This window comes from Periophthalmus magnuspinnatus, chromosome 21, assembly GCF_009829125.3.
Source record: "Periophthalmus magnuspinnatus isolate fPerMag1 chromosome 21, fPerMag1.2.pri, whole genome shotgun sequence".
In the NCBI taxonomy this organism is placed as follows: domain Eukaryota; kingdom Metazoa; phylum Chordata; class Actinopteri; order Gobiiformes; family Gobiidae; genus Periophthalmus; species Periophthalmus magnuspinnatus.
The window spans coordinates 25,486,643-25,506,819 of NC_047146.1; the positions used below are offsets into that span (position 1 = coordinate 25,486,643).

Consider the following 20,177-nt stretch of genomic DNA (forward strand, 5'->3'; position numbering starts at 1 on the left):
AGAACGAACACAAAGAGCACTCATGAGAGATGCAGCCAGGAGGCACATGGTGACTCTGGAAGAGCTGCAGAGATCCACAGCTCCGGTGGGGGAATCTGTTGACAGGACAACTATTGGTCATGTTGATGGGAAGATGGATGGAGCTAAATTTAGGGAAATCTTGGAAGAAAACCTGTTGGAGTCTGCAAAAGACTTGAGACTGGGGCAGAGGTTCTCCTTCCAGCAGGACAACGATCCTAAACATAAAGCCAAAGCGACAGAGGAAAGATTTCAAGTAAAACATATTCATGTCTTAGAATGGCCCAGTCAAAGTCTGGACCTAAATCCAATTGAGAATCTGTGGCAAGATCTGAAAACAAACGGTCTCCATCAAATCTGACAGAGCTTGAACTGTTTTGCCAGGAAGAATGGGCAAAAATTTCAGTCTATAGGTGTGCAAAGCTGGTGGAGACATACCCCAAAATACTTGCAGCTGTAATTGCAGCAAAAGGCGGTTCCACAAAGTATTGACTTCAAGGGGGCTGAATACTTTTGCACACTGCACTTTTCAGTTTTGTTTTTTGTTTTGTTTTTTTATCTGGAAATGATATATAATGATAATGATATATATTTTCTTTCTGCTTTACACATATGTACCATTTTGTGTTACTTATTCACATAAAATGCAAATAAAAAAATATTTTAATTTGTAGTTGTGACTTGACAAAATTTGAAAGTTTCAAGGGGGTGAATAAGCCACTATATTAGCATTTACTCACTAGAATATTCCTAATCAAGGCATGTTTACTGTACTTTTATCATTAGCAAGGATCACTCTTCCAGTGCTTCATTATGCTGTTGTATATATTGGAAATTCAAACACAGTTTCCTTATTTAAAATCCTTACGTACCCAAACCCACATCATGGGAAACATTGAATGTCCATGTGTCATTGCTGCCTTCATATTGTTCTCAAATACTTTTCATTAAAACATATTTTAACGTAGACTGTATTTCACAGCATGCTCAATGATGAATTAAATCAATTTGAAATAATAGGGAAACTGCTGGACATAATTACCGCTCTTCATGTCTGGTATTTTTATTTCTCTTCAGCGAATAATTATATGAAAAAATATTCTTTTGTCTGAGCCATAATAGCTTTGAAAGAGCACTAGTAAAAACATGCTTGGACAGTCACAGGAGAACAGGGTCTAATTTTCAGATACAAGCTCCTATGATTTAAAAGAATCTGACACACACACACACACACGGGTTTAGTTTACCACCGTTGCACAAAGCCTTAACAAACCCCTTATTCCTTATTCTTGATCCATACCACATTAAGTATGTTGTAACAATTGATTGAATGATAAAGTCAGCAAAGGGTGAAATATTTATTTTAATCCATAAAATTCTAATAAAACTCAAAACAATAGGAAGAGTATAGTAAAGCAAACTATGCAACTTTTTTTCTGCATGATTCCATAGTTATAAATACGTTTTAGACCATATATCATGGAATATTACAGCCGATGGAACAACAAGCTGAAGGGCAAATAAGAGTCAGGTTTGTGGAGATGCAAGCCCGCACACAGTAAAGACACACACACACACACAAAATAAAAATCAATTGAATTTTATTTATATACCACCTTTAAAATACAACTTAAGCTGCCCAACTGCTTCACACAAAGTCAACAAAAACAGATATACATAAAATACGACACACAGGCAAAGAACAATTAAACAACATTTTTTTCTTTTAGTCTATATTTTTGGCTAAAAAGTTACCTACCGCACCTTTTAAATTAGCAATAAATAAATAAAACAAATTGTTTTATAAACCCTCCTTCAGATATTATCTTCACTGATTAATTAATCGAAAATACATGATAAAAAACAATGTCACTGGTGCAGGCTGGCTGAATATGGGGAAGGAGGAAGACTGTCCAGTGGAGCAACAACGGTCCAAGCAAAGGGCGGAAGACACAATGAGGTCCCTGGCCGGAAAGCTGTCCAGCGGAGCTGCAAGGGTCCCACCGAGGGGCAGAGGACACGAGGAGGTCCCTGGATGGAGAACGGTGTCCAGCGGAGCTACAGCGGTTCTGACGAGGGGCAGAGGACACGAGAAGGTCCCTGGATGGAGAACGGTGTCCAGCGGAGCTACAACAGTCCTGACGAGGGGCAGAGGACTCGAGGAGGTCCCTGGACGGAAGATGGTGTGCAGCGGAGCTACCACGGCTCTGACGAGGAGAGGACAGGTTAGGAGTGGACCGGTTGGGACAGGACAGCAAGCGGGGAACAGGCCTGTGAACAGGAGACAGACAGGTAAGCAGGATAGGCAGGTCGAGTAGTCCAATGAATTCTCCGTGGTGGGAGAATGCCGGGCGGAGCGAGGAATCCAGTCCCGAGTCCGCTTGGTCCAAACAGGGAGAAGACGAGCAGGAATACGTGGACGGTCTGGCCCCGAGTGTCTTCTGTCGAGCCCTCAAATACTCGGCAGCAGGTGAAGGTAATTGCGCTAATGCGCTCCAGGTGCGCACGGGAGTAGAAGGAACTCCGCCCAGCTCCAGGCTCAGACAGGTAAGGGAGGGGAAAGCACACAGGGAGACAGATACTACAGGCATCATGACAGATGAACATTTTTCTATGTTTATGCTGTGTCCCATATTCTGCATTTTGTTTTACACTGTTTCACATGAGAGATAGTTCAATCATACCTATTACTTTGTCCCTAACATTGAAAATGACTTTCTTTCTTGTTATACTATTCGACCTCTAGTATTTTCTCCTGGGCCTTAAGTGGAAGAAAAATTGTGGCGGGCAGAGGGACATTGTTGAAAATCGATTGTAGAAGTTGGGCTCTTTAACACTGCACTAGAGAGTTTTTCTATGTGCCCTCACACTTCAATCTCTGAGCTATGGCATAACGGTGACTGTCTGTCAGTCTGGATCATGGGGGAAATTAATTACAGGTTACAAATTATTAACAGCAAGAGGGAGACCTGGGGGCTGTGGAAGGTAAACAACAAACACTGTAATGATACATACAGGGATTACTGGACCTTTTTAGTAGCTAGTTAAAGCTGCTGCATAAAAACACTTAGTTGTGTACTGTATGTATTTTTGACACTGTATGGCATAGAGAGTAGGTCGTGGACACGTGCTATGCTCCTCAGTGTTTTGAAGCAGAACTATTCTGCAAAATTGACTTTTCAGAGCTTTTAACCATGTTATAGTCTCATTTACCCTCTCAAAATTGTTTTTGCAGTGATCTGTGCATGTTTGAGCAATCGTTAATCACTTATTTTTAAGACACCATATGGCTGATCAACCCCCATTTTCACCACCATGACATACATCCACTGCTCTGTACTTAACTTTTTTCTTCAATTTTATTTTCGTAATCAATGACATCCATAGGATTCATGAGTGTTGCATAGTTCTTTTGGTACAACTGGAAAAAAAAAAATCTACAAGCTACTCGCTAGTCTGATCTGCAGCTATCCATGGGAGAGGCCGACAGCTTCAAAGTTCTTTGTTGTGATGACATTTATGGTGACATCGTCACAAAAAAGTACTTGACTTTTTTTAAAGCGGGAGTCAGCTGACTTGTTTCTTTTAGAAAGTTGTTCTAGATGAATATTGAAATTTAAAATGGGCAAATCATAACATAATAATCGACGGGTGTCATAGAATATAAATAACAGATACAAGCACAATAGATCTTTAAAATCTATTCCCAAATCAATTTATGAATGTCTCTTCCTACTCTTAATTCCCTTTCAACACTAGATTCAGTGAAATGCCTGTGTTCACATTTTTGCAAAAAAAGAAAATTTGCCAACAATTGGTAGAGATGGTTTAATCAAAGTTTGACAGTTTAATCCAATCCACTGTTGTTGTATCCTTGTGCAAGACATTTTGCGTATCTTGCCTCTAAGTACTTGTAAGCATTTGCTGTGCTATCACTTATGATGTTCTAATGAAAACTAATTTGATCCTTGTTACTGGCAACCAACAAGTAACACTTACTAGAGATGTTCTAATTTAAAGGTTGTTGCTTTCATGCTTTGTTGTATCATTGTGCAAGACATTTTACCCATCCATCATGGGTAAAATGTCTTGCAGCAGTCATTGTGCAGCAGTCTAACCAGGGACTCCCAGACATCTCTCACCCCAGACACGTCCTCCAGCTCCTCCGGTGGAACCCCAAGGCGTTTCCAGGCCAGCCAAGAGACATAGTCCCTCCAGCGTGTCCTACGTCTTCCCTGGGACCTCCTCCCGGAGGGACATGCCCAGAACACCTCCCTAGGAAGGTGTCCGGGAGGCATCCTGAGCAGATGCCCAAGCCACTTCAGCTGGCTCCTCTCGATGTGTAGGAGCAGCGGCTCTACTCCGAGCTCCTCCCGTGTGACTGAGCTCCTCACTCTATCTCTAAGGGAGCACCCAGCCACCCTCCGGAGGAAGCCTATGTCAGCTGCATGTATCCGCAATCCTGTCCTTTCGGTTAAATCATGTCTCTCTTCTCTTGTTCCCTTCATTACTGATTACTGGTTTGGTTCCTTCATCTCTCAAAACTTCTTCTGTTACCCCTATTCTGAAAAAACCTGGTCTAGATCCTAATAATTTCAATAACCTTCATCCTATTTCCAACCTGCCCTTCATCTCCAAAATTCTTGAAAAGACTGTCGCTTCTCAACTCCACACCCATCTTGCCACTAACAACATCTATGAACAGTTTCAATCTGGTTTCCGCTCACTCCATAGCACAGAAACAGCACTTCTAAGAATCACCAATGACCTCCTTCTAGCCTCTGACTTCGGTTTACTCTCTATTCTCATCCTCTTTGATTTAACAGCTGCCTTTGACACCATCTCCCACAACATTCTCATTCACAGACTTCAATCCATTGGTATTTTCCACACTCCTCTCTCCTGGTTCACCCCATATCTCTCTGATCGTAGTCAATTCATTCATCTTAAATCCTACAAATCCAACACTCTCCCTGTCTCTGCTGGTGTTCCCCAAGGCTATGTCCTAGGTCCCCTTCTCTTCATCATCTATATTCTCCCCCTCGGTCTTCTGTTCTGTAAACACAATGTTCACTTTCACTGTTACGCGGATGACACCCAGCTCTACATCTCCACCAAACCTTCCTCATCTCTCCCTCCAACCTCTCTCACCCTCTGTTTACAGGAAATTCATTCCTGGTTCTCCTCCAACCTCCTCCAACTTAACAGTTCTAAAACCGAAGTCCTCCTAGTAGGCACCCCCTCTACTATCTCCAAATCCAACAGCTTCTACATCTCCATCCATGATTCCACTGTCCTTCCTTCCCCTCAGGTCAAGAGTCTGGGTGTCCATTCCCACATCAATAACATCACCCACTCTGCCTACTTTCACCTTCGCAATATCTCTCGTCTCCATCCCTCTCTCACTCCTCACACCTCTGCCATACTTGTTCACAGTCTTGTCATCTCCCGGATTGTCTACTGTAACTCCCTCCTCTATCCACAAACAGTAGCGGTGAGATCCTGTGGTTCCAAACTAGACCCCCTCCGGCCCCTGGCAACGCCTAGAAATTCTGTCCATAAAAACAATGAACAGAACCGGTGACAAAGGGCAGCCCTGGCGGAGTCCAACATGCACCGGGAACAGGTCTGACTTACTGTCGGCAATGCGAACACAGCTCCTGCTCCGGTCATACGTCGACCGGACAGCCTTTAGGAAAGAGCCTCGGACCCCATACTCTGGGAGCACCCCCCAATGGACACCACAAAGGACACGGTCGAATGCCTACTCCAGATCCACAAAGCACATGTGGACTGGTTGGGCAAACTCCCATGAGCCCTTGAGCACCTGATGGAGAGTGTAGAGTTGCTCCAGTGTTCCGCGACCGGAAAGAAAACCACACTCCTCCTCCTGAATCTGAGATTCGACTATCGGATGGTTTCTCCTCCTCTCCAGTACCGTGGAATAGACCTTACCAGAAAGGCTGACGAGTGTGATTCCCCTGTAATTAGAACACACCCTTTGGTCCCCCTTCTCATACAGAGGGACCACCACACCGGCCTGCCAATCCAGCGGCACTGGCCCGACCGCCACGCGGTGTTGCAGACACTTGTCAGCCAAGACAGCCCCACAACATCCAGAGACTTAAGGTACTCAGAACGGATCTCATCCACCCCCGGGGCCTTGCCACTGGGGGGCTTGCCAACCACCTCGATGACTTCGGCCAGGGTGTTGGACGAGTCCGCCTCCGGGTCCCGAATCTCTGCTTCCTCAATCCCACCGTGACGGTGGGATTGAGGAGATCCTCAAAGTATTCCTTCTACCATCCAACAACATCCTCAGTCGAGATCAGCAGCCCTCCACCCGCACTGTAAACAGTGTTGGTGAAGCACTGCTTCCCCCTCCTGAGACATCGGATGGTCTGCCAGAATTTCTTTGAGGCCGTCCGATAGTCCTCCTCCATGGCCTCCCCAAACTCCTCCCAACCCAAGTTTTTGCCACCACGCAGCACCTGCCTCAGGAGTCCTGCAAGCCAGCAAGGCTCAATAGGACTCCTTCTTCAGTCTGACGGCATCCCTTACTTCTGGTGTCCGGTTGCTGCCACGACAAGCACAGCAGACCTTATGACCACAGCTGCAAGCGGCCGTGCCAGCAATAGAGGCAGAGAACATGGCCCACTCGGAATCCATGTCCCCTGCCTACCCCGGGATCTGGGAGAAGCTCTCCCGAAGGTGCGAGTTGAAGACCCCCCTGACAGAGGGCTGCACTAGATATTCCCAGAAGACCCTCACGATATGCTTGGGCCTGCCAAGTCTGTCCGGTTTCCTCCTCCACCAACAGATCCAACTCACCACCAGGTGGTGATTGGTTGACAGCTCTGCCCCTGTCTTCACCCAAGTGTCCAAGATACGCGGCCAGAGGTCAGATGACACGACAACAAAGTCGATCATTGACCTCTGACCTAGGGTGTCCTGGTGCCACATGCACTGATGGACACCCTTGTGCTTGAACATGGTGTTCATTATGGACAAATTGTGGCTAGCACAGAAGTCCAATTACAGAATAACGCTCAGGTTCAGATCAGAGAGGCCGTTCTTCCCAATCACGCCCCTTTAAGTGTCACTGTCAATACCCACATGGGCATTGAAGTCCCCCAGGAGAACAACGGAGTCCTCGGTTGGTGCACTAGAACCCCTCCCATGGACTCCAAGAAGGCCGGGTACTCAGTGAGAGACCTGTCCCTGACCGAAAGGCGCTGGGAAGCAACCCTCTCATTCAGTGAGGTGAACTCCAACATGAGGCAATGAGCAGGCCCACACCAACTCGCCGCCTCTCCCCGTGGGCAACGCCCGAGAACTGGAGAGTCCAGCCCTTCTCAAGGAGTTGGGTTCCAGAGCCCAAGCTGTGCATGGAGGTGAAGTTGACTATATTTAGCCAGTATCACTCAACCTTCTGCACAAGCTCAGGCTCCTTGCCCCCCAGCAAGGTGACGTCCTCAGAGCCAATCTCCATGTCCGGAGATCTGGTCGCCAAAGCCCCCGCCTTCAACTGCCGCCCGGATCTCCTTGCACCAGCCTTTCATGACTCCTCCCGCAGGTGGTGGGTCCACGGGAGGATGGCCCCACGTCGCTTCTTCGGGCTGAGCTCGGCCGGACCCCATGGGGAAAGGCCCGGTCACCAGGTGCTCACTGGTGAGCACCCAACCCATTTTACCCATCTTGTATTTTATAACTCGTAAGCAGTTACCCTACAGGCACAGAATCACAAACATATTTCTGTCATGAGCTTGACCAAGTACAACCAAGTAATACAATTGTTATCATAAAAATATGTGTCAGCACTTTAATTGTTGGTAAATTGTCTGATGCTGCTGAGAAAGGTTAAGAAAGCTTGTATAAATACAAAATGATAACCACAAGGTTAAAGGAACTTGTAATTGGATTGATTAAACTTTTGACTTTGTCCAAGGTCTGTAATTGGAGGTTACTGATCTCGTAAAGGTTATGCTTATCATTATGCCAGTTCCCATTGTGTCATGGAGCACAGTGCATTGGCCAAATGGAAATGATTCAGTAATACACTCAGTATAAATCAGACAAAGAAATATCACATAAAACATAATAACCTAAAGACGATTTGAGAGAAGGGCAGTCACTGGAGCGCATCTCAAGGTCTTCCAGTCCAGTAATCTAATCAGGTTTAGCACACAACCTCTGAACAAAAATCCTTTCATGAATTTGTTTTCTGAAAGTGACTGTTTCAATCTTTGGTCTTTGTCCTTAGCCTCAGCATGTTGCATAAATCTGTTTTTTTTTTTTTTTTTTTTTTTTTTATTTCTTTCATCTATTTATTATCTTGTATTTATATATTTGCTGTCAAAGAGTGAAACTTACAACTTGCATTAAGATTACTTATGTCATCCACGCCATGAACACTAAAGTTTGTGGATATGATGCTCAGTTGGTAGAGTGAGCCAAAGTTTGGTGGTTCAAATGCCACTCCTGATGTAAACAGATGAATGATGTAATTGTGTCCTTGGGCAAGACACTTAACCCACTTTGCCCCCAGCATCTGCCTACACTGGTGTATGAATGTGTGTGTTGTGTTTATGAATGGTTCCTTCCTGTAAAGCTTTTTAGTATATGATATAAGCTTTTTAGCATATGATATAATGAAGCAATGTGTGTGTTTGACAGAAAGTATGACCATATAATATCATATGTGTAATATGTCAACTGTGCAAAGTGGGTAAATATTTGTTTGATTTTTTTCTTAGCAAATGCTAAACCCAAACCACCATAAGCTTTACAAGGCATGGCAAAAGACGAAGTTCAAATCTGTCAACTGACCAAATCGTTGTCAACTTGACAAATCCTACAACAATTTGTCAAGTTGACAGATTTGAACTTCATCTTTTGCTATGGATCAGACCTGGACGACTGAGGGTCTACACAGACATCTTACAAGGCATGATTTACATGGCAGAGATTGTTGGAATGGGGCCAACATTGTCCAACTGTTGTAACGGTGCGGGTTAGGACCAAGGGATGCAGACTCATGGCAAGTTAACAGTGTTTATTTACAAGTTCGTGAATATCGGTCTTTAACAGTTCAAGCAAACACACATACGAGGAACCAGGGAGCGGGAGGCATGTGACATTTTTCTTCACTATTTGATTAGTTGTTAAGAGTTACCAATATACCATATATATTTCTATTCTTGATACAGTATTGGGTCCTATCTGTGAACTCATTTAGGTCTGCTGTGGCCTGGTGCACCTCAGATCTGCAGTGGTTCAGATCCAGGATGTTTCTGCCCTGTTGAGTCCTCACAACATTTGTCACATTGAAATGAGATTCGCACTGCATACAGACATGGTGCTGCATTTGTGATTGAGTCCTCTATATCTAGTATATTATATAGGTTACACACTATTAAAATGGAAAACATGTTTTTGGGAAACATGTTTTTAGTTTATTCTGTATGTTTGTCAAATAATTTATATGATACAAAATATATGTGACAAGGAATATGGTTTCTTTGTGCATTTAACTAGAACAAATAAAATGAAAATTAGGTCAAATTCAGATTATTGCCTATTATAGTTTGTATTCTCTTGTCTTTAGGTGTTTTTGATCCAGTTTAGTTCTTGGAGATTGAAGTTGTAAAAAAGGTTTCAAAGGTAGTCATCTGGAATATGTTTTTACATTAAGACACTTCAACTGCCAATCAGGCCTAGGTTTACAGGGGTGCAAAAAATTACAACCTCATACAGAAAGGTTTGCACCCAGTATAAACCTTACACCCCTTTGAAACTCAAATCCATCATCGGTCAGTGTTGTTTTCAGTCAGACTGTCTCTGAAAACCTTTGCTTACATGGATCACTCTTAGACAAATGAGGGATTGCATAGGCTAGTTTGGAAATAAATTACTATTGATCAGTATTATGTCTTTGTAACTGAATAAATTGTCATATAAATAGAAACTGACAGGCCCATCTATTGTTAGTGTGTGGAGAACAAGACCAATTGGATCACTAGTGAATTGCATAAGAATAACAAAACAGAACATTCCATGGATTTTGTTCCTGTGGTACAGCTGGAAATCTTTCAATGACTTTGAATGTATCTTCATATTAAACAAATAAAATATATATTTTTTTGTATTTGAAACAGTTCAGCTTCAGTTACTCCCTCCATTGCATCATGCCTCTTATATTGGTTTTCATTGTAGCTGAACTATCTGTTTGCCTTCCCCTGACACAAGTGGTTGTTTCTGCACTGTCAGACAGTATGAATAACACTTGTGTTGACCTTGCCCTGAGCTGGTTGCATGGTGAGGTGAGAAGGCACTCATGCAAAGTGTGAGCCCCCTAGCACAAAATACAGGTAAGTCAGCCACCGTGATTTAAACAGATATGCACAGCCATGAAGCAAGGTTTGGGTCAATGCCCAATAATAATGTGGTTATGTGGTTTCTTTAAAATGAGTGCTGGAAAATGCACAGTACTGTAGACTGACTACTTCTACCAACCACACACACACACACATATATATATATATATATATATATATATATATATATATATATATATATATATATATATATATATATATATATATATATATATATATATATATATATATATATATATATATATATATATATATATATTTTTTTTTTTTTTTTGTAAGAAAAGAGTAAATAAGAGATGTCTAGCCTTAACTACCTTGAAAAATAGATTCCACATCTCAATAATCTTGGTTAAATAAAGGCCATAAATGAAGGTATGGAAATTAAACCATTACTTTATAACTATTTCAGATGGCATTGTTGTAGGTGACAGTTTTACTTCAGTAACTGCACTGAATACAACTCAAATAAGAATAGCCCATCTGAACGAGGTCCAGGATTCATTCTGGAAAATCCCTGTATCAATTTTTTTACTTGTCAAGCCATATTTTTCCTAAATGTTTCGACTTGGATGACATTAGTGTGAGTATGATTTCTTTTAAAAAAATGTGTAATTTTTTATTCCTGTGAAACTGGCACATATTATATAGAAATGTATGTCATTTTAAATCAGCATTTTTGTCCCACTCCCACATGCATTGGCTTTGTGCTCATGTTGTGTCCCCCTCCTGCAGTTTTCTACCTGCTTCCAACAAAATGCTAGCACTCTCTGCTGCCTCCAATTCATCTGTGTACAATGAATCTACTAGCTTGTTAAATCCAGTCAAAACATGACTGTAATATTAATTTTATTGCATCTTTTGACATAGAAAACCAGCATGTGGCTAGGCAAATGTTTGGTAACTGATTATATGATTTTGATTTGCCTGTACAATTGTTCCTATATTCCCTTGACTCTGTAACACCAGACTGGGGCGACCCGGAGTGGATTGCTATTGCCAACATGAGAGCGGAGCGGCTGTGCTACAATTGCAGTTTCTCATCAATGAAGTAAGTGACTTTAATGTTTTTGTGTTTTGTATTTGTAAATATTTGATCATTATGTGTTTCGTGGACCCCATAATCATAGAATATTCCATAGTATGACATTTAGATATATTAACAACAATTACCAATCTGGTATATCACTTGTCTAAATTAATTAATTGATTTGTTCTGAAGGTTTGTAAATTCTTATACCGTATCATTGACCCATATCTGGAAATGACATCACTGTTCACCAAAGCAGATTGTAGTTAATGAATATTTACTGACCAAGTTAAACAAACAGCATTTGATTAAACAGCATTTGATTAAAAAATAAGATGAACTGATGATCTGCCTAAGAGTTAGGTCACAAGTCTAAATTGATTAAGCTTTTGTGTGATGTGCGCGCATACAACCGGGAAGAGCGGAGATGTTAGTCACTGCATTGTCCCGATCTAAACAATAGCTCCAGGTTCAGGCAGCATAAGTCTGAAGTAACACTGTATACTCTTTAAAGAGGAGGAGAAGACACCTTTCTAGCAGCTATGAGGTCTGAACAGCAGCACAGGTCACAGATTACGGTTTGCATCCAACTGAGTTGGAAGTCGTTGGCTGAAAAAAATGCAAAAACTTATATTTGGAAAAATTTGAAAACATTGCTTATACTTAGATCAGATACACTAATTTGGATTAAATACACGTCAGAACACATCTTTTACTCAGTCCTCCTTTTCTGGTTAAAGGTTGAAGTTTCAGTGGCAGGGCTAAAACAATGAGGTGAAGTCATGACTTCTCATTCTCATTGAAGAATGAAGAGAGTTCTGTGAATTTCCACTCACATGTGCATGATGAACCATTAAGCCAATTTTACACAAGTAAAAAATATTCATGACATTGACAAATCAATGTGCAATATATATTCACAGCAATATGACAATATTCACAGCATGAACAGTTTACATTGTTCCTCCTCAATCTGCGGAGAAAGTCATTAACTTAAACTGTATAATTAAACAGCAGTGTCTCTTATTTGTATCTCAGTCATGGCAAGTTAGTCTGGATTTACTGACTCAACTGGGTTTGTTCTTTTCTGAGAGAAGGGAGTCAATGGCTTCATTCTTGGAGAAACATTGTGGCTGTTTTGGAGAGTCCTGGTGAAAGAAAAGTTAAGATAGTCTCTGGTTGTAGGAACAAGTCCATCAATCTTAATTACACTGACAGTTCCAGGGTCCAGTTGGAGTTGAAGGGAAGCAGGGGATGGTCAACGCAGTGGTCTTCTATAGCCCAAAACTACTTTAGTTTGTTAAACATTTGGATCATGGCAATGGTGAAATGGGTGCTTCTTACAGTTTTATAGATCAGTCTTTAATACTACAAAATCTCTGTGGAGACCACCACAAAAGTTCCATAGTGTACCTTTAAGTTACATATGAATCCTTGTGGGGCTTACAATAAAAAAAAATAAAATAAATAAACTCGCTGTACTACACTATATTCATTATGGGGAAAAATAACTGCCAAAATGTTAAGTCTTTCTTCTTTTAGTTATTTTAGTAATAATTTGTGTGAATCTTTACAGCCTTATTTCATCACTATGAAGCCGTGCCCCTGGTTCCAAAAGTAAATTTCCCATAAATATTTCTCATAGACTTTCCGGCATAAAATAAAATTACAAATTTGAAAGCTTGCTCAGGGATAATCAGCTTTATGGAAACCTATGACATCAAGAATCATAATTGTATTTAAAATGTGTTTCTGAATCTTTATAAACCACTATGTTACATTTCACTGAATATTGTGTTTTAAATGGGCTTTTTGGACTTAAAACAATGGATATTAGTTACCACACAGCTGCTTAAACCTTTGAACTTTTAAATGGGAAAAACCAGAGCCAACTTCGAAGTGGGAGGGATTGTTGAGCTCCATTAGTTCAATGTGACTAAGCTTCTCTCATTTAGACTGGTGGAGTTGCTACAGACAATTCAATTACTGCAAATTAAATGGAAAACTATTGCTTGAAATAAAGATGTTTTAACTTAATTGTGACCATTGAACATATGTAATGCAGTCTTCTCCACACTACTTCAAGTGACTAAGCACTGTATTATAGACCGATGTTAATCTATCTCTACTGTATTACTTTTAATTTAATTTGTGAAAAAGTAGATCAGTATTCAAAGTTGCATCACTTATCCATTCATTTACTCCTCCTCTGCTAGCCTTATATAAACTTAAGGGTACACAATTCACTTTCTTGTTAGGGAGTCAAAACCCTTCTTTGCACAGTGATGTTATTGATACATCTGAATATTCCACAGTATGCCAATGAATGTATTTCATGAGTGTTTTCATTGCTAGGCCACGAAAATTACTATATCGACTTATTGTTCAATCTATGATAGCTGGAACAATATATTTTTGGTGTCAATATTTATTCTGTGTATTTTTTTCTTTGCACTACCGGTGGTGGTATGATAGATTTAAAAAATTAAAATTAATAACTTCTGTGATTCATTACAGATGCTAATTGACTACTAAAGTGTTTCATTTTAACAATATTGTAAATTTAGAATAGTTTGTGTGGTTTAGATCTGCTCTTTCGTGTCAGTGTCATAAATTAGTTTCAATATTATTGTTTATCTACTTCAGTGATAAATCGAAATTTAACATTTTTTATAATGACCTGCCTCTTCATTGCTCTGTTAGTGGACTCATCTCTCCACAATTCTTACTGTAACTTGACCTGTTGACACCAGGTACTTCTTCTTGAGATGGATACATTTATCGCAATACTGTGGAACATTTCTGACACAGCAAAATAGTTTCCATGGATACAAGCAAGAGGCAGACACTCAATCAAAAATGTCACCAAACCTTTAGATACACACTTTCACTCAGCCTTTCGTTTGATAACAGGCATCACAGTAGGTTGGCCATTGCTATCTGTTAGGACAAATAAACACTGTATAAAATGTATTTATCAGTGAATATTTGATACACTGCCGGAATATCTCACTTGCTTTTTGAATATTGATACAAGAGCATTCAATACAGGATCATATGATTGTATAAGTCTAAAGAATAGCTGCGCCAGAACTGAGATGGGAAAAAAGGGCTTTTGACTGTTTTGCTTTTTTTTATGTATACTTTGTCTCCACAAATGCACTTTAATAATTTGGTGATAAAAATGTATACTGACAGCTGCTCCTGTTTCTAATTTTTATGAATCTGAGTACTCTCCTTATTAAGTTTGTAGAACTTACATGCCTCATACACGCATCAAACTACAGTTCTCATCTGTTGGCAACACAGGCTTCATCTTATTGATCACATTCTTCACCTGTCATGGTTGCACCCCAGTTCTATCTTTAAACCACTTTCATAATATATTGGTCAGTGCAAACTGAAAACACACCAAAAGAACTGCAGTTTTTTAACATGCTTAACACTCAGTAGCTTACTCTGTTTTAAAGGTTAAGGTTAACTGTATCATCCCCGCAGGGAAATTTGTCCTCTGCATTTGACCTGAGGAAGGTCGAAGGACTGAAACATTAACTTAATCAAGAGTGAGACAGTGTGCAGAAGTTTCCTTAGCCTTTTAGTCCTCTACATTTGACCTATCCTTCAATGCTACTGAGTATTTCCTCAGAAATAATAAGCGGGGGCCCATCTCCATGATGTTGGTCAGGACTAGCTGGAGGATTTTTTTACCTATGGTGCATGTTTTTGGCTGATGGGGAAACTGGAGTGCTCGTAGGTAACCTACTCAGACACAGGGAGAACAAGCAAACTCCACATAGAAAGGTAACAACAAAATGCCCACTTGCTTCTTTATAACACTCACCATGATGGGGAGACAGACATTCTTAGTTAACTTCACCTGCTGTGGACATTGCATCAGGCCAGATCACTGAATATATTTGCTGAGCTTTTGACCTTGAAACCCTGTAATCACCTGTACTCATTAAAATAAAACTCTGTCCCACCATCTTGACTATGCTTTAATCATGTACCTCTCGTTGTGCCCACCAGCTCTTGTGCTTTAAAGCCTGCCTCCTCTGCTCTTGTCTGCCTCTCACTGATGAGGTGGATAGCTCAAGCAGGTGTTTTGTAAGAGATCTAAACACTGAGGATCAGTGTAGTTACAAAATAGTAATCTATGTTTTTGTGCATAACATTAAAGGGGCATTATGTAACTGGTGGATGGTCCCCTACATGTTTCTTCCCAAAGAGATGTTGCTTTGCATTTTAATGCTTCATAGTATGCCCTTAAAATATGCAAGTTCCATGGAGACAAGCAGTTGAGTTTACATGTTAAAGGCCTAGACTCAATATATAAATGGAGATAGCTAACCTGCTAGCCGCCACGTTCCAAATAGGAAGTGAGAATGGGCGAGTTTCTGACTCCATCAATTCTGGCTGCAATTCACTTTACATTGAGAAATTGTCACCCCTCTCTTTGCAACTGCTGCAGTGAGCCTCATCACATTTGTCTTAAAATGTTCGTATTAACCCGGTCTACATGATCCTGGTATTTTTATTTCACTATTGTGTTTCCCTAAATCAAGATATGAACATTATTAACCAACAAATCAGGTCTTGCACCCGGTATAGACCTTACACCCCTTTGAAATTCAAATCCACCATCAGTCAGTGTTGTTTTCAATCAGGTCTTCTTTCCCTGAGGTCACTCCTACTAGCGTTAGCACAGCTTTGATTGACAGCGTTGTGAAGTAGTTGGTGTTTTTGAGCAATAGAACCATCTGTAATGAACTAAATGCTACAGGTGAAAGTCCATACTGTGTAACATTTCCAGGTAAAGCAATTGCATATCCATAAAGACAATCCATTTGGTGGCAGACCCTGCATTATTAGAGTACTGCTGGATTATGTTTGATCATTATCATTAAATCATCTTGATTGCTCTAATTATTACATTTTGGGTTGAAACATTGTTCCTTTGAGTGAGTATATTTGAATTGTTTAAATCTTACATTGGACAAGACCAAGCTGTCGCTGAGATGCAGTATTTTTATTTTTATACTGAAAGGGAAATGTCCACCAATCTAAAGTTCACACAGACTATAAAAAATCTTTACCTTTTTTTCTTTTCTTATAATAGCACTACCAGACAAGTAGGGATAATATATAAGAATATGCCTGACTAGCATTTTAGAATGAAATCCTTGTTGATTTTTGAAATAACATTACATATTTTACTGGAAACGCAGCCTATATATACAGTGCTAACCAGAATAGAATAGAACTGTCTCTCCAACTATGTGACCTGTCTTAACATTAGACTCGTATAGTTTCATGACAAGATCCAACTCTACATTAAGTTAAAAGTTACATAATTATCTGCACATCAGAGAAACCATTTTGGCCTGGTTTGTTGTCTAAATGCACACATGGATGCTTGTACACTGTTCTGTCTCTCTTATGCTGAGTGACCTGACAGGGACTGGACCTCCTCTGGATTTACATAGTGACTAATGGCAGTGCGGTAGTCCATGTCGTCAGTGGGATTCAGCGTGTGGGCTGTTGGACTGTGCTAATGGGTGACTTACATATGCAGCACAGCCTTTGACATTCTCTCAGCTGTAATGATGCTCTCCTATTAGATGTATAACCCCTTAGGCCACTTCTCCCTTAAACCTGTTAAAGTGTCCTCAAGCAAACATTCTATATATCAGCTGTCATAAAATTCAGTTGTTTATTAGATGACAGTAGCTCACTTGGTAGTGTTTGTCCACTGACACACAGGTTGGCAGTGTGATTCCAGCTCTCACAGATGAATGCTGCTATTGTGTCCTTGGGCAAGACACTTTACCCACCTCCATCCTTGATTGAGTGCCTTGAAGGTGGAAAGGTGCTATATAAATGTGACCACTTACCACTTGTTTATTTTTTATAATCAGAGGAGGGTGGGTAGAGCTAGCATATGTTGTTAACTGTAAAAGAAAATTGAATTATAAGTAGTTTCTTCAGGTCTGACAGGCTTCTGGTGAGACAATGACTTATATCTGTCTGAAGGGAGGAGCTAACTTAACTGAAACAAACACATCTGGAGTATCTGTTATTACTTCAGTCCATGATTGAACTACGCTAAATTGATCTACCAAATATTTTTCAAGTCAGAGTTTGATTAAGGGGACATCACGTACATTTTCCCATCTACATGAACACAAGCAGGTGACGCTATCGGGCAAAAAATCTAAATTAGATCTGTGGAGAGGTGTGTAGAATACATGTATACATGTATTCATGATAGATAATGATAGATACATGATAGATAAGCTTAAGGCCATATGGTGGAACATTCAAGGCAAAGTTTCTAGAGTAAAGCAATTAGTCTGCCATACAAAATATTTAATCATATACATTTTCTGGTAACTCCAAAGAATGGACAATTAGAAATTACAAAAAATTTAATCATATCTGAAAGTAAGACAGGAGAAACAGAAATCATATATTTTTTGACTTGCTGACCTGCCTCAAGTGGAGGATGTTCAAGTATGTTGGGGTCTTGTTCACGAGTGAGGGCCAGATGGAGCGTGAGATTGACAGATTGGTGCAGTGATGCGGTAGCTGTATCGGACTGTCGTGGTAAAGAAGGAGCTGAGTCGAAAGGCAAAGCTCTCGATTTACCAGTCAATCTACATTCCTACCCTCACCTATGGTCATGAGCTTTGGGTAATGACCGAATGGACAAGCGGCCGAAACGGGCTTCCTCCACAGGGTAGCTGGGCGCTCCCTTAGAGATAGGGTAAGGAGCTCAGTCACACGGGAGGAACTCGGAGTAGAGCCGCTGCTCCTCCATGTCGAGACGGGCCAGCTGAGGTGGCTCGAGCGTTTGTTCAGGATGCCTCCTGGACGCCTCCCTAGGGAGATGTTTAAGGCATGTCCCACTGGGAGGAGGCCCCGGGGAAGACCCAGGACACGCTGGAGGGACTATGTCTCTCTGCTGGCCTGGGAACGTCTTGGGGTCCCACTGGAGGAACTGGAGGATGTGTTTGGGGTGAAGGAAGTCTGGTAATCCCTGCTTAGACTGCTTCCCCCGTGACCCGGCCCCGGATAAGTGGAAGAGAATGGATGGACTTACTGACCTTGTGGGAAGAATAACTTTAATAAATCAATACACAAATAAAAATTAAATAAAGCTCAAGTAAATATAAAGTGCCAGAAAACAAGTCTGGAAAGTACAGTTTCTGGATAAAATGAGTGAAGTTGATGTGTCTCATGATTTGAACTGATTACAGTGCCTCTCTTTATAATTTATGATTTTTTCACACAGTCAGGGCACTTCCCTGTGTCTGTGGAGGATATGAATCAGCTAATTAACATGTTTGTTTGCCTGTTTTTGAACTCATTATTTTGAATAGGTTTTAAAGAGGCAGAGAGGCAGCTGAGTGCCAAGATGTCAAATGAGGTTTTATAGAATGAGCGAAAATGAAGAGCAAAGGCGCTGTGCTGTTAAAAGGGGTTGATTATAAACAATTAGTCCAGGAAAGTATACAAATATAATAAAGGCTGTTCATATTTTTAACAATATTATTTTTTAGCAATATAGAAAAGTCTTCCAGTACCTGATTTAATACTATTAAGAAATTACATAATTATCATTAAAGTTTCACTAGGTCATTTTTCTTGTGGAGGGTCCACCACCTCATTGACTGCGCAAAGATCTTATTTTACGTGGAATGTTACACAGTATTAAACCTCTCCATGGAGACAAACAGGAAACATCATTTAGCCAAGTCAAATCTGTGGAGAAGTGGGCGCGTTAAAATACGAATGCATGTTTCAAGGTACTTTTGAGCAATGAAAACAATTGCAATTGTTTAAATGCAAGATAGATATTGCCATACAGAAGAATGTTCAAAGCAAATCAATAATATTCTCATGGAGACCAGCTGGTGGTGTAGAATCCACCAGAAAAGTTCCCTAGTGCACCTTCAACTTCCTCCGATGATAAGACGCATATGACTCCAACAATGCATCATGTATATGCATGTGGAATTATATTGCCATTGTACACTTAGGGTTCAACCATAGAGTGTATATATAAACTTCTTATATGCAGTCTATGGCTTCAACTATAAGCTCTAATAAGTAATAAGTAACCCTACTACTACGTACGAACTAGTGGTCCTGGAGTTAATCAGTAAGAAACACCATTAACCAAGTGTTAAGCAAATTGGCCCCTGAAAAATCTTTTTAAACCACACATTAGAATAAAGGAACTTTGCTTTCATTATTATTGATGCAGTTTTAATGAATGAGAATGGGAGACTATTTTGTACCAATCAATTGCAAGAATGCTGAGATATAACATGGGTATAGTAATAGTTGAAGTAATACTATCAGCATGGCTTTTTAATGAGTTTTTCAATTAATTTAAATTGCTACACCACTTACTATTTTAACCACAAAGGCACTTTTACCAACAATAATAAAGGAGTCAGGGATATAATAAATGAAAAAAAAAAAAGTGAATTAAGCTAGTATGTTGAGCAATTTGTGTTTGTCAATCCTAGGTATCCGCATTTGTGGTCATCTGAATTGCCTTCTTGTTTGGAGAGGTGCACATGGATGAATGGGGCTGAATAGGTGGAAAGCCCAACCAGAAAGCCAGAGAGCCACAGCTCATTAACCTTTGACCCAACCTGGAATAACCCCATCAGAGGGGCCTAATTGATAACACTGATAACACTGACAAGGAAAGAGTGTCTCCC

The 20,177-nt window shown here is 40.5% G+C and overlaps 1 protein-coding gene across 1 annotated transcript in view; it reads left to right on the top strand.

Annotated features, from left to right (window-relative positions):
- Positions 1 to 20,177, top strand: part of stxbp5l (syntaxin binding protein 5L) — a 230,268-nt gene that overhangs the window by 102,502 nt on the left and 107,589 nt on the right. Inside the window, 1 exon segment of the mRNA XM_055230353.1 lies at positions 11,382 to 11,463. Coding sequence (XP_055086328.1) covers positions 11,382 to 11,463 — 82 coding nt within the window.